The sequence below is a fragment of the Parasteatoda tepidariorum genome, chromosome X1 (genome assembly GCF_043381705.1).
Source record: "Parasteatoda tepidariorum isolate YZ-2023 chromosome X1, CAS_Ptep_4.0, whole genome shotgun sequence".
NCBI classification, from domain to species: Eukaryota; Metazoa; Arthropoda; class Arachnida; order Araneae; family Theridiidae; genus Parasteatoda; species Parasteatoda tepidariorum.
The window spans coordinates 57,876,563-57,892,873 of record NC_092214.1 but is presented as its reverse complement, the minus strand read 5'-3'; the positions used below and the strand labels follow the sequence as shown (position 1 = coordinate 57,892,873).

Below are 16,311 nucleotides of genomic sequence, written 5' to 3'. Positions count from 1 at the left end.
ACAACACAGAGAGAGAAACATCTATGCCCAGAGCGGGATTCGAACCCGCGGCCATTGGCTTCGCAGTCAGACACGCTAACCACTCGGCCACCTGGCCGGCCACATATATATATATATATATATATATATACTTTTGATAATAAAAATAATAGCCACACTACTTTTACACCTCCAGAATTGTTTGAAAATGTATAAAACATCAGAAAATAATCGTGAACATCGAAAATTCTGATGCCCTTATTATGTTAAATTCGATTAATGATTTCTGAGATTCGCCCATGTAATATATATACTTTTTATAATTTTTCCCTGCTTTAACCGCGTGAACATCTTTGTTGGCGATTGTATTGTCTCTGACAATCCTAAAATAAGATGGAAGTGTTTAAATTGTATATGACACACAATTTTAAAAAATGTTGTAAGAGCTAATCATTAAAGTGAGCTGTGCAATTAATAAACAAATTAACAAAGGATAACTAAAAAAAACGAATATATATAAATAAACAAATTAACAGAGGATAACTAACAAAAATTAAGCTATCAATTAATAATTAGCAAAAAAACTAGTTAACAAGAAATCACAAAAAAATAACAGTTAATAATTACAGAAAGAAAGCTAACAATTAATAACTAGCAAAAAAATAAATAACTGTTACTAACTAATAAAAAATGGGTCGAAAGAAATAATTAATCCCTTAATAAACGTGCTTTTGCAGTACATGTTATTTTATTTCACATTCGAAATTATTATCACAAACTATTTAACGCAGTGTAAAATGGGTAATTAAACAACTTTTAATCTAATTTTTTTCATTGTGTGACGTCAAATTTCGAAATCGTTAAAAGTGTGCCGCAATAAAAAAAAGGTTGAGAATCACTGCTCTAGTCACTTACGACGTACCTATATGAGGAGAGAAAATTACGATAAATCGTGCTATTATTCCAAAAAATGTCTTTTTTTTAAATACACGATATTTGCAGCAACAAAATACTTTAAGTAAATAAATAAATAAAATGGAAAGAAAGAAAATAAATAACAAACAAACTAGGTTTTACGCAAGAGACCATAAATCAAAAATAATTTGTTTTATGGTATTATAACGAGTAAGTGGTGTAAATTTTAATATAGAAAGTCCCAGACCTACATTGACTTATACTCTAGTTTGTTTAACTACCTATGTTTGAATATGAATTTTGACTTATTGTTGATTTCTCAAATGGCAATAATTTTATTGAAATGACATCGTTTCCTCCTTTAAATTCGAGTATTTTTTCCATTTAATTAATTCCATTTCTTTCAAAAAACAATGCTTACGTCTTTGCCAAAACATTTGGCCAGTTTTCAAGCTTCTGGTTTTCTGACCGTGCTTAACATAAGCGCTTTAGTGGTATTTTTTATTTCATAAGGTCTATTTGTTATTGTATACTACATTTCTGATAATAAATAAAAAGATAAATTAAGTAAGATATAATTTTCTCATAAAATTTACCTTTTCTACAACAAATTAGCTTTCTGATATTTTTGTTCAAAAATTTTTCGTTATTAAAAAAAAAAACTGCTGAAAAAAACACTTTTAAAATTGACACTCTCTTAAGGTTTTTATTAAACATAAAAGGATTATTTTTACTAAATGCATTTGAAATATACTTCGGAAATGTTATTTGCAATTTTTTTAATTATATAAAAAAAAGCAGATGGTTTTAGAGAACGTTTTTGTACCTTAACCGTGCAAAACATTGATTTCCTTTAAAACTTTAATCGGCATGAAAAATAGTAAGCATAATTTTCTTTGCAAAAAAAATATGAAACAAATAGTTTATGTCTAACATATTTAGTCATGTCTAACATATCTTAACATATAGTTCATTTATAGTTTGTATAGTATGAAACATATAGTATATGTATATAATTTATGTCTCTGTTCTATCTGACTTGTTACGTTATGCCACCTATATGGTGCCTGCAATAAAGTTATTATTAGGAAAGCTAGATCCATTAGGCACAAGGGTTTTCTTTAGACACAAGAAAAAAAACGGAATGGTGAAGTATTTCTTTACTTTTGACGAAACTCGTTTCCTCGAAGAAGCGTTTGCTCGGAGCATATACCAGGAAATGGTTTCATCAAAAACGAAGAAAGCTTCGTGATATTTGAGAATCCATTTTTACAGTGTATTTCAATTTTAAATGAATAAATTTGTTTTTTTTTTAATTAAATTTCAGATAGATTTTTGTAGCATAATTAAAGGAAAGCTAAAATTTTTCTTTAAAAATCTTTGTGTTTCATAAGATTATTAAATGTGCATTACATAAGTATTCTTTTAAGCCCGCAATCTTTTAATTACCTCGAACATGAAAACATTTTTATTCCAATTACTACAACCAAACAAAAACTACGCATTTCATAGTTAACGTAAATAACAGTCACATCTCTTAACTTTTAGGTAAAAGTATTAATTCTCTATTTTACTAACGCACATCAAGAACTCTTATACGTAATTACTAATATAAATATGTATGCCGATATTTTATATAAATTAATTGTGGTAAATAGTGGTTCTTAAAGTACTTTAACATTATGCCATGTTTTACTTAAATCTGTTTATTAGAATAGACTCAAGATAGCTTTTAACATAGAAATTCCGCATGAACATTTCTGAAACAGTCATTAAACCTTTCAACTTTACTAAGGAGTTGTATTCATTATTTGTCATTTAAATCTCTAGTGGCCATTACATCCTTTGAGAGACAATTATCGTTCCACTGCGAGAAAACATTCTATGTAGTACTCAGTTAATTTTCAGTGAATCTTACTATGTATGTCAATAATTTTATTCTGCTACATTGTTATGTAAAAAACATTTTTTGCCATTTCATAATAATATATGTGTAAGAATCTCTAAACAAAACAACAAAAGATACTAAAAACAAAAAAGATAGTAAGAAAATTTGGAAAGAAATTATTAATTAATTCAAATATAAAATATATACAACATCCGAAAGAGAACATTTTCTCTGATATAACTATGGGGGTTGGAAAAGACATATCTTTTCATGATTAGCTCGTTATTTTTATTTTTAATTAACCATTTTTTTATTTTTTTGAGATCTCTCTTATATATATATATATATATATATANATATATATTTATATATAACTAGTATCTAACGCGCAATCAATTAAAATCTTTCCCACATAGAGAAAGTAATAATTTTGATCTAATTATCTGAGTAAATGTGATGATGTGTGTTTAGTAGCTTGAGAAATTGATTAGTCCCACGTTACTCGTACTAAGACCTATTAATATTTAAATATATTGTCCAGAAAGATATGCAAACCCTCTTTCCAAGGCAAGCTGTCTCTTCTTTATCTATCCACCAGCATGTAATGTTCTCATTTTTGGGCCTAAATTCTATTATTTCTCCTTGTTCCTACATTTATTTTCAATAAGCACTGGCCACACTACTAATTTATAACGCTAATATAAAAGTGTCGTTAGTATAGTAACGTTAATATAAAAGTTATATAAAAAAGTATCGTAACTCGTCAGCAACTAACACCATATACATTTTGGAGGAAGTGCTGGATTTCGTTATAACAACGTAGGAAACAGCAAGAGCTGTAGACCATGTTGTTATTGGCTGGACCGTAAACTACCAACAGGAACTTGAATACGCAAAATAAGAACATTTAAATATAGCATCAATAAAGTTTAATCTGAAATCATTAATTTTAACTAACTAATGCGCTAACTAATCATCATACTAATCACTAACTGCACTGGACTAATATAGCATCAATAAAGTTCAATCTGAAATCATTAATTTTAACTAACTAATGCTCTAACTAATCAGCATACTAATCACTAACTGCACTGGACTAATCACTAATTGCACTAACTGATCAGTGGTCATCCTCTCTTACCATTAAGATTCAGTCCCAGTACGTAAAAATCCCATCTTCAGTAGCAAAAGTATATTGTGTATTTTGCACAAATTCATAAAACTTACAATATGCAACTGTATATTGTAATTTTTACGAATTTGTGCAAAAATTATAATAACATAAATTCTAACATTACTTCTAAATTACTTTTCACACTTTAGTTCCTAGAACAATTTAGTTCCCAGAACAGTAAACAAGCAAGTTACAGCTAAAGTATTTGGTGAAAGAAAAAAAAATTGGATTCGAAAAGAGTGAACTTACTAAGTAATAATTAAATTGTCCACTATAACTATTTATATTAAAAAATTTCAATACGCAACAAGGCACTTAATTTATTTGCTAGCTTATTTTTTTAAGCAAATATGAACTCTTAAATAAATAAAATAAAAATAAAAAAAAACACTTAAACCGTAAAACTTCCAATAATTAGTGAAAACTTTTCACACAAAACTTTTTATTTCCATAAAATAATTTTTTTTTATTATGGTGCACTTGAAACTTCATCATAACAGTAATTAGCAAAACAGCTTTTATAAAGGGTTTTGATAGGAACTGGCAAATAATAACACCTCTTAGTATAACCTAATATCATTTTTGTGCTACTTTTATTTATTCAATTTTTCGTCATAAAATAAATTTACATTCTTATAATAAGCAAAGTAATTCCTCATTTTAATTTTATACGTCCAGTTTTTAAAATAAATAACAAATACTTGTGAATATTAACGAAGATGTATTATATATTTTTAAAAAAGTCATTTAATTATAAGCAGCTATCTTACAACGAACCTCATTTTGCTTTTGCCTTTGAATTGAAGCTGTATAAGAGGAAGAATTTCTAATTTTGTGACTTTGAAAGAATTTTTTTGTTAAGAGGGGTTGTAATTTCAATAATAGTATGGCGAGATACATCAGCCCCTTTCTCTTTTTTCCCTGTTCTTTAGGGAACTTTTTTGTGACTGTGTAGGGGAAAATACCTCATCAATAGGAAGCTTCCTGTTACGCCCATTCTGGTTCACTCTAAAATCCCCGCAACTTGTTTTCCCCTTTTTGTAGTAAATTAAATGCGCGCGTCATACCATACCAAAAATGCCATTAAGAGATTTAAGATTTTATTATTTTGGTAAGATAAATTAGAAACATGTTAGACTGTGCTTGGAGCTGAAACTGCTCATTCATTTTTTATGAATAATAACCTAATTTATGTTACAACATTTCATCTCCATTTTTTAATAAAGAATTAAAAAAAAAGAAGTCATTCTATCTATTTGTATTATTTCATAAAATTAATTTTAGACTAGAACTTTGTTGCTCTATTACATTTTAAATAAGTGCCCTCGTGTTTTACTGATTATGATGGATGCATGTTTATAGTGCCTATCTTTCGAACTTAATTATTTGTGCTTTACATGTATAATTTTTCTTTCATATTACAAACATCATACAGAAAACCTTACAAGGAGAAAATTTTTTTGACAAAATCACTATACTTGTATGATGAAAACATTTCCAGTGAAAGAAACCCCAATTCTAAAAACTAAACCAAAATATATGGTATTTAAACCATTCATCTAGTAATTTTACCGTTCACTGTTGCTACGAAAAAGCGGAAATTCTGATTTTCAAAATTATAGTTTTTATTATGATATATTGTGTAACAAATACAAATCTCAAAAGTAAATGTAAGGAAATAATTGGCTTTTATGCCATGCTGTAAAGTATTACGATGAAATAACCAAAATGATCTCCAGAACTATGAATCATTTTACCATAAATTTGGTAATTTTGAGCTTTTGCTTCTTACCAAATAGAAGGGTAATAATCTGTTCGCACTTCTGCAGTTTATTTAAAATGGTAGTTTATTTAAATCTTTGACAGTAGTGAGATGACTCTTAATTATTTCCTATTCTATTATAATTTACCAATTATAACAAGGATTAAAGGGACAAGAATGATGGCTTTAAATGCTTAATTAAAGTGTTTTAAAGATACTACACTCAGATATATCATAATATGGTGAGTGCTTTATCCATTTTTTATGAGGCAGTGGGACTTATTTATTTATTTGCGTACATATATGGGTTTCTTTGTAAATACAAAGATTGTCTTAAAATGCCATTGGAACTATTTTTTATCCGAGCTATTAATCTTCAATATAATTAGATTTTTCATTTATAATAAAGAAATAATACTTTATTAAGCATTAATTAGATTTCATAACTTCGGATCATCCAAACTTTCAGATTACTTCAGATACCTTCTTTTACTAATCATTTCATTATATTCTTTTCATATTCTTTTCAAATTTTTTCCTTTTTAATCCTTTCACTTCTTCTTTTACTAATCTTTTCATCACCAACAATGCTTGCAAAAATTTAAACCTGTGTTTACTTGGAGATTCCAAGCTGAATACATATAACACGAAGTTAAAAGCAGGAAAAGCATCGTCACGGAAACTCAACTCCATTTTGTGCTTCGTGTTGACAGTAGTCAAGGACTTATAGTACCCAAATTTACTGCATAGGATTTCTACGTTAGGTTTCAGTTTAAGCCAATTTAGATCCAAAACTTCTTTTATATTTTAACATCATGTCCGAATTAACAAGATCTCTATACGAATGATAGACTGGAATAAAAAAGAAATTTAAATATAGATCAATTTGAAAGTCAATGCCATTAAATAAGATTGAAAGTGCACCGATGATAGGTTATTTATCTATGGTTACATCTAATTCAGCTATTTGTATATTTCGTTGCGTTTTATAAATTTTAAATTGGTTTTCTCGAGCATTATAAATTGTCTACATGTAAAGTTTTCAATTCTGGCTCACGTGAATCTTCTGCAACCACTAATAGCCTAAAACAATTTTAAAAAATTAAGTTAAGTCTTAAAAATTATTTCTGTTTTGCATGAATAATGCATTTATCAATGCAATAATTATTTATTATTTAATTCACAGTAATTATTGTAAATTTATATTAAATATTACAATAAATATAATATTTTTTATTTTAAAATTTTTTATGTTTTCTGAAGAGATGTTATTGGTTACTATCTATGCAAGCTCATTATATATATATCAGAAATTGTTTGTGGTTATTCAATCTCGCTGTACATACATTTTTGAAGAATTGATTCTCGAGTGGCAAACTAAGTTGAAAGCATGACATCTTTACATCAGACAAAAATATTTTCTTAGTGTAAAGCAGAAAGTTGTTTAAAAACTTTTAGGATAAAAACATTAGAATTTTTTAGAATAAAAATATTTAAATATTTTAATTTTTTTTAAGTAATTAATAAAATTATTTTTGCTCTTTTGCGATGTTACAAAGACTTGTCTTTTGTGAATTTAAATGGGATCACTTTCATGCACTAATATCTATCAATAACCTTACCTCAAATAAAACTTAATTTCTAAGGGACATTTTCCAAGAGCTAGCAATGCATACAAGATCAATACTTCTTTTCTAGAAACAAGTGTAACCTTTCGATTCATATAATAATCTTTACAAAAAATTTGATTCGAATATATTTTAATATTTTTCATTATTTTAATATTTGTTTCACAGGTCACGAAGATTCTGAAGAAGAAAAACTTTATTACATTTATAAGAAATTTTGAAAAAAATTTCATGCAAATAAGTACATAAGAAGTATGCATACCATGTATCCATGTAAAAGTATCTAACGATTATGTATACCAAAATCCAGGTTTATTTGAGCAGTAATTTTATGCTGTTTTTTTGTGTTGAAATTTGTAGTTCTGAAAAAAAGTCATAGAAATAAATTGGTAGCAATGTTAACGAGTGTCGCAAAACATATTTATCATATTAATAAAAATACATCTAATAAAGCCAGAATAAAAATGAAAAATGAATCAAAATAAACTGCACGGTTAGAATAATTGTAAAATAATGATAAAATAACAGGCAGTAATGTGTTCAACTAATTAACCGTAAGGTTTGAGGCATAAAAAATTTTTTACCTTTACGGATTTGAAACCGTTCACAACTGGTATGGTTATAAAACCGTGAATACGAAACTATACAGTTTTTAGAATTATCATGTTATCATGTTCATGCAGTACTGTGTTCAACTAATTAACAGTAAAGTTTAAGGTAAAGAACACTTTTTACCTTTACGGATTTGAAAACGTTTACAACTGGTATGGTTATAAAACCATGAATGCGAAACTGTACGGTTTTTCAACCATTTGGAATTATCATGTTTTTCAAACCCCAAAAAGGAAAATTAACTGGACATAGGAGCTGGATTTTTCTTAAAGTAATGGGCATTGGAGAGAGCAGGACATTGGAAACTCTTCAAGTGTTGAAGGGAATGTAGGAAATATTGTGTTGTCAACGCTGGGGCTCGAACCCTAGTTCAGTCGATCATAATACTGAAGGTAGTTCATAAGCGGTTTTTCTCACAGTTAACAGTTTGATTTCTATTTTATTTATGGTTATTTGACTGTTTTGTTGGAATGTGGTAAAATAACATTTAAATAAATTGTTATTTAACCATTTTTCTGAGAAATTTATAACAGTGTCTAATATTCCCGATATACAAAAAAACAAAAAAAAAAAACCAATTAATTGGATTTTCAGGCTAGAGACTCAAAGAATCGAATTAAGGGTCAAAAAATATAAAAACTGTTTATTTTTGCTTACTTTTTTTAAAAAAAATAGTAAAAATGCGAAAGTAAATAGCCAATTTAAAATTTAAGAATTTTTTATTTCTACAATAAAATTAAGAACTTTCAAGGTATGTGATATTACTTTTCACGGTATGAAATACTAGACGAAATTTCAATTACTCGTTCTAACAAAGATACCATGACTTCACCCTTCTCACTAAAATTAAGATATATGTCAAGTTTTATTGAATCATTCATTTTAAAAAAGTTAGTTGTTAGGGAACTTTTTTATTTATTTATTTTTTGTTTCGTCGGAACTACTTTGCTTTCCGTAACATTTTTCAGTTCTTTAGAAAACATTTCAGTATCTAAGTGAAAAAGTGAACACCATGACACATGCAAAATTTAGAATGAATGGTTTTAAGAAATAAAAAAAAAGTCTACGAAAAGAAACAAAGAAAAATGTCACCCAGTTTCATTCGACGCGTAAAAAAATCTCAGTTTTAAAAATCAACAGAACTTCAAATACTTAGAAACTGTTTTGTTTCCTAATCCAAGTTGTCTGGTTTCCGGTTCCTTCTCTGTTCAAAATTTTTTTTCTTCTTTTTTTTTTGCCCTTTTTCTTTCCGCGAAGAAACGAGCGATGGAATGATTGATATTGGCCGGATCGGAGTGAAGTGTCAGACACCTCATGCATGTATTCATGCGCAGCATTTTCCGTGTTTTTAGTTGCTTCTTCTGACAAATGGCTCCGTTGTAAAATAGTGTGAGAGCTAAAGCGAAAAAAAATCTATTCCAACTGTGTTAGGAGTCTGAAAAGATGCGATCAATATTTTATTTTATTATTTTTTTATCCCCCCCTCGGTACTTTTGCTGAAGAATGTTTCATGTTACATTTCGACATTCATTTTTTTCTCATTTTAGTAACTACACTCTAGGTTTTGAGTTTTTTCACAAAATGTTACAAATTTCCTTCTCTTCATTAAGTCAACAAAGTGTTACTAAGTTTGATACTAAAAGAGTTTCTTCAATTTTTTTTCTTTTTAGTTTCTCTTATCTGATTGTTCACAAATTAGATAATGTTACAGTTACAACTTTTTCTTTTGGCATTATTTTCTAATTTTTACAGCAGATTTTAATGTAGCATTGATTTAGCTAAAAGTGGGCTTAGTTTAAAAATACATCTGTAGAACTATTTTCAAATAACGCTAAGCAGTTATCTATGCATTTATGCATATTAGAAGAAATCCAAGTACTTTGTGCGAGCTAATGGGATACGGTTACTATAAATATAAGTTCTTGAAAACTAGCCAGTTTCTTAAGATATTCTAGTTGTGAGTTGAATTAATATAGGCTGTCAAGCTGAATTCTTACTATTGTTATTCAGAAAATTTCTTGAGGTCATTTATATTTTTAGTTCTTAATTTTTCCCAGAAGATGTCTAATAAGCTGCTTTTGACATTATTATATACATCCTGATCCTTTATTCGTATGTTCAATTGTTTTCTGATATTTACAAGATTACGAAGTTCAATATTAGTAGCTGTGCATTTTTTGCATGGATCAACTGTTCAACGCCCGAGTCATTTTGTTAACAATCTGATAATTGCGTCATTTGAGCATATTGCTTTTGTACTTTGGAAACATTCCTGAGATACTTGATAATGCAAAAACTTGTATTGCTTCAGAAATTATAAAGGTTGAAAAAGTCGAATGTTTTGAACTCTGAAAAATAGGCTCTCATTTGTTAAACTCCATTAGATGTGAATGAGGAAAGCAAAAGAGATTTTAAACAGTGAACTAAAAGTTTCTTTCAAAAAATAAAAAATAAGTAAAGGTGAAAAACAAAAGAAATAGAATATATTTAGTTTTTGAATTGTTTTTGTGCTTCATTATATTTTAGGAAATAATTAAGTATATCTTTCCTTTCTTAGATTTTTTTCAGTTTATTGGACGGTCAGTGTGCGGGTGGGTGACCACTTGGATCAGTCTGCGTAGGGACCGAGGGTGTGCGGTATTGGTCCTCGTTAAACTGTGCTACCGTAAAGTGCTCGACTTCGCGCGCAGGTCGTCGGGCTACCGAAGCGGGGGTGCCATCCCCTCCGCAGAGGATCAAAATTGTGATGGCATGTCTTCGGATCATCCTCCGGGATGTTTCCCAGACCGTCGCCAATAGCCCATTGTGCAGCTCCAGTGCGGCGTAAATCAACAACAACAACAGTTTATTGGAGTATTCAATTCTTGGATCTTCAGTTTCTTGGAACTATTCTTTAATTTCTAACATATTGTTTACAGTGTAAGCATATACGTATCTACATCTACATATTCTACTTATTACAGATTAAAGGAATATTCAAATTGTACAAAAATGTGTAAATAGCAAAAATTTAGGATATCGGGTCAATGAAAAATGAATGCAAATTTTGTCCTTAAAGAATATTGTCTTTAAAACATGGAAATATTTTTACTGAAAGTAATATTTAATTATTATCTCAACAACATGAGCTAGCGCTATATTTAAAATCTAATTTTATGTCTTTTTATTTTTTAGGTGGACAATTGTCTGTATGCTGGAAGTTTTCAAGTCAGAAATTTTAAATCATTGGTTGAGTAGCTTTGATAAAAGGAGAGATAGTGGATCTTCAAATTGAAAACAGGACGAGTGATGGCAGTAGTTATAGGCAGCATGTAAAAAAATATTGTTTGAAGTCTGTTTTCTTCAATAGTTTCAGCTTCAGTGCACAAGAAAATATGGGCAATTGTCTCAATTCATCACAACATCTTATCCTGTTTCTTGTTTCCTTTCTTTTATGCGCTTTTGAGCCCTGTATAAGTGAGGATTACTGCAAGAATGATGAAATCAAAGGTTCTTCTCTAATGTCTGTGAAATGCTCCGTGCAAACCTTAAACGATGTATTCTACAATTTTTCTTCAATTGACCCAGACTTGATTGGTAAATTGAATATCAACTGTGATACCCGAAATGATCATACCAGCAATAACCATCGTTTAAAAAGTGACTTTGACAACTTAGTTAACAATACTTTTGGCTTTCTAAAGAATTTACATGATCTTGTTATTGAAAACTGTAAGCTCCTTACCATCACACCGATGGCATTTAACGGAGTATCTCAATTAAAGAACTTAGCTTTAAGATCAAGAAATATTCAAAATCCTTTGTCCTCTTTCAAATTATCTGCTGAGACATTTTCTCAGCTTCAGTTGTTAGAGAATATTGATTTAAGTGAAAATAATATGAATATTTTACCTCAAACTCTCTTATGCCCACTTCGAAATCTTCAGTCTTTGAACATTACTGATAATGACTTTGCTGATATATCTAATGTGGGTTTATCAACTGGAACTCGAGAGAACGTTTTGTGCTTGGTTGATGTTCAAAAAGTATGGTTATCGTATAATCGTATCAAGGTGCTAACAAATAAAGGATTTGCTGCTGCAAGTCAACTTAAAGAACTCTTTTTAGATCATAATTCCATTTCAAGAGCTGAAGAGTTGGCACTTTTTGGCCTGAATGAATTAGAAATCCTTGACCTCTCCAGCAATCAAATCGTAGCCTTGCCACCTTTAGTTTTAAGACATTGTGAAGATCTAATTGAGCTATACCTTCAAAATAATTCTATCAGTGTTTTACCACCAGGATTACTGACAGGGCTTCAGAGACTACGAATACTTGATTTATCTCATAATGAGATAACAAATCATTGGTTAGGTTCAGATACTTTTTCGGATTTAATTCGTCTTGAGTTAATGAATTTAAGTCATAATCGTCTAACGCAAATTGATAGCAAAATATTTCGAACCCAATATAGTTTACAGAAACTTTTCATAGATAATAATGAAATTGAAGCTATTTCAGATGATGCCTTTTCTGTACTATATAAACTACACACTCTGCATTTGCATAATAACAGATTAACTTTTATTACTGCTTCCACATTTAGCGGTTTATTCGTCATTGATATGTTATCCCTCAATAACAACTTTATCGAAAACATACATATTGATGCCTTTAGTAACAACAGTGCTATTATAGAGATCAATTTATCTGATAATAAGCTATCAACAGTACCATCTGCCGTCCAATCACTTATGCTTCTTCGTAGCTTAGATTTATCTAATAATGAAATTTCTTACATTCACAGTGCAAGTCATCGAGGTCTCGAGAATTTATATAGTTTAGTTCTGAGTGGAAATAGGATCGGAAATTTAACTCGAGGTGTATTTGGACACTTACCAAATTTAAGAGTTTTAAATTTAGACCATAACAAAATTGCATCAATAGAGCAAAACACTTTTGAGGATGTTCCTTTTTTACATGCTTTGCGTTTAGACTCCAATTTTCTTCCTGAGGTCAATGGTTTATTTACAAATTTACATGATCTTATGATGTTAAACATATCAGCAAATCAAATAGAATGGTTTGATTATGCTCTAGTTCCAATTGGATTGCAATGGCTTGATTTGCATGACAATCAAATAGAATTGCTGGGAAATTACTTTGAGTTAGAAGCAGTTCTAAAACTGAGAACATTGGATGCATCTTTCAACCATATAACTGAAATAGATGCCTCTTCGTTACCTAATGGAATTGAAATTGTATACTTAAACCATAATCACATAAAGTTAATTCAACCCTTTACTTTTATGGGTAAACCTAATCTCACAAGAGTAGATTTGAGAAGAAATCTTCTAGGAAACATAGAGGTCAATATTTTTAGATTGACCGAAGTTAGAAATCGTAAGCCGTTACCTAAGTTTTTTATATCAGAAAATTCTTTTATCTGTGATTGTAATATGGAATGGATTCAACGTGTTACTTATCAAGACGAATCTCGACATTACCCTCGCATTGTGGATATTGATTATGTCTCTTGTCACTTAACATTTAATCGTCAAAAATCACCAGTACTTCTAGTTAAAGCACAATCTTCCCAGTTTCTTTGTCAATACAAAAATCATTGTTTCGCACTTTGTCACTGTTGTGAATTTGATGCCTGTGATTGTGAAATGGTGTGTCCTGAAAACTGCACATGTTTTTATGATCAAAGCTGGAATACAAACATTGTGGATTGTAACTCCCAAAACCATCTAACTGTTCCCCGACGTATACCAATGGACGTAACTGAATTATTTTTAGATGGTAATGTTATCCCATCATTATCAAGTCATACATTTATAGGAAGGAAAAATATGCGAGTTTTATACATGAATAATAGCAACGTGCATGTGATAAATAATCGAACATTCAATGGTCTGAAGTCACTTCAATCCCTATACCTGCAAAATAACCTCATTTCTACCCTTCATGGCTACGAGTTTGAACGCCTAGTAAACTTACGACACCTTTACTTGTCTTATAATCGTATTTCCTTTGTAGCAAATGCAACTTTTATGCATTTGAAAGATCTTGAAGTATTACATTTAGACCACAACTTTATTACACAGTTTCAAGTATGGAACCTGAATCAAAATCTCAAGCTAGCTGATATCCAGCTCTCTCATAACCCTTGGGCATGTGAATGCCAATTTGTTGGGGACTTCACGAATTGGTTGCAATTAAGAACAGATCTGGTACACGATGTATACAATGTTAATTGTATTTTTAACGACACACATTCTTTATCGTTAATCGAATATAATGTTACAACTTGTACAAATATTACTGATGGTGCACCTAGTTATAGAAAATCTCTTGAAGTAAATGACATTTTACCATTGTTAATATTGGTCTCATCTATTTTCGTTCTAGTGATTATAGCAATAGTACTCTTTGTTGTATTTCGTAAACCTGTAAAAGTTTGGCTTTTTTCGAAATTTGGAGTACGTATCTTCGACTCTGAGCGTAGAGTTCCAGATGATGACAAAATCTACGATGCCTTTATTTCCTATTGCAAAAAAGATGAAGCTTTTGTAGTTCAAGTACTTGCCAATGAGCTAGAATATGGCAGTCCCCATTTTCGATTGTGCCTTCATTACAGAGATCTTCCCATTGGCGGATATCTATCGGAGGCCATAATTGAAGCTATAGAAAGCTCTCGTCGAACAATTTTAATACTATCAGAGAACTTTGTTCGAAGTGAATGGTTTCGTTATGAATTTAAGTCTGCACATTACGAAATGGTCAGAACCTGCAAACAAAAGCTTATTGTGATTTTTGTTGGTTGTTTATCTCAAGAAGATTTAGACCCAGATTTGAGATTATGGTTAAAGTCAAGCACATTTTTACACTGGGATGACAAAAAGTTTTGGGAAAAGCTTCGATTCGCTTTGCCGGATATTCGGAACAGGAAATATGATAGATGCCACTCTATAGAAAATTCTATTTCAGTGCATATATAAAAGTGTATTTTGCATGTAAATACACTTTTCATTGTGATCAAAATCTTTCAAGTTTTATACTTGCACATTAGCGAAAGTTAAGCCAATGCAGAATTGGTGCAAAAGTTCCAAATAAATTGTATATAAAGTGTTTATTTTTATTTGTGTGTTTTGTAATATGTGCTTTGAAGGAGAAACTTTCCATTCATAAATTGCTCTTGGTGTGTATATATTATGCTTTGTGATCTTATCTTCAATTTTATTTGAAAAGATATGTGATATTAATTGCAATTTTTATACATTAATGTGATTTTTCTGTGCACGAGGGTTGAGGTCATTTTGTTTGTATTTTTGTTATTGTTATTATTAAGTGTTGGTTTGGTTTTAATTAAGCAAACGTTATAAAGTTCCTGATATATTTCTTTCAATGCATGCGACAGTTGTAAAATGTATCCACTCAATGCATCTCTGGCAGAAGACTGATCAAAGAATAAAAATAATAGTTATTATCAATGATATATAAGCGGTGATTGCTTAATATAAAATATAGATTAATGTTTAATTAATAATTAAAGTATTAAGCTGAGACAAAAGTTTCTTCCATAAATAAAGTATGTTGAAAATGCCAAAGAAAATGTGAATTAGTGAAAAGGTAAAGTTTACTTTACAACGTAAGGAAAACACTAGAAAAAAACATATTTCTAATTGAATGCAATTGTAAATTACAAGGCAAATTTCATTGAGTAAAAAGACCCAGCACCTAGAATTACGTAAATGTTTTTTTTTATATTAAAATTTCCTCCTACATCGTAACTAAGGATTCAATAACATATTTATTTATAAAAATCTTTCTAATAATTTCATTTTAATTTTTATAATTTTTTATAATTAATTTTTATAATCATTTTCTATAACTATTTTTTTAATTGTTTCATAATTAATTTTATAATTAATATTTTATACTAAATTTTTATAAAAAATAAAACATTTGACATTATTTTAGCTACAGTTTTAAATATGCATAGTTTAAAAAGCTTTTTTAAACTATTGCAGTTACTGAAATACCAAACGGAACTTTTGACTAAATTGATATTTTATTTAAAAAACTAATATTTTTGAACTAATTTTGTAAAAAATAAACAAGAAAATATCTTGATTTCTTTTTTATTTGGTGTTGTGTATCAATAAATTCGCCATATATATACTTGTGCATATGCCAGTATGTTTGTATTTCAGATAAGAAATACATGGTGTCCTATGATTACATGTATTTGTCATCTAAATTCGGTGTATCTATATCTGTTTATTTTATTTCACACCAAGCTGAATTATTATTCTGTATATTCACACTTTCATTAATAATAACTATTCTATAAATAACTAATAAACTA

At 29.2% G+C, this 16,311-nt stretch overlaps 1 protein-coding gene across 2 annotated transcripts in view; it reads left to right on the top strand.

Annotated features, from left to right (window-relative positions):
- Nucleotides 1–15,417, top strand: part of LOC107457482 (toll-like receptor 6) — a 150,592-nt gene extending 135,175 nt beyond the window's left edge. For both annotated transcript variants that reach the window (XM_016075649.3, XM_016075648.3), the window contains one exon: nucleotides 11,133–15,417. In XM_016075649.3, coding sequence (XP_015931135.2) covers nucleotides 11,333–14,941 — 3,609 coding nt within the window. In that variant the 5' untranslated portion in view covers nucleotides 11,133–11,332 and the 3' untranslated portion in view covers nucleotides 14,942–15,417. The remainder of the gene's footprint in view (nucleotides 1–11,132) is intronic.
- The last annotated feature ends 894 nt before the right edge of the window (nucleotides 15,418–16,311 follow it).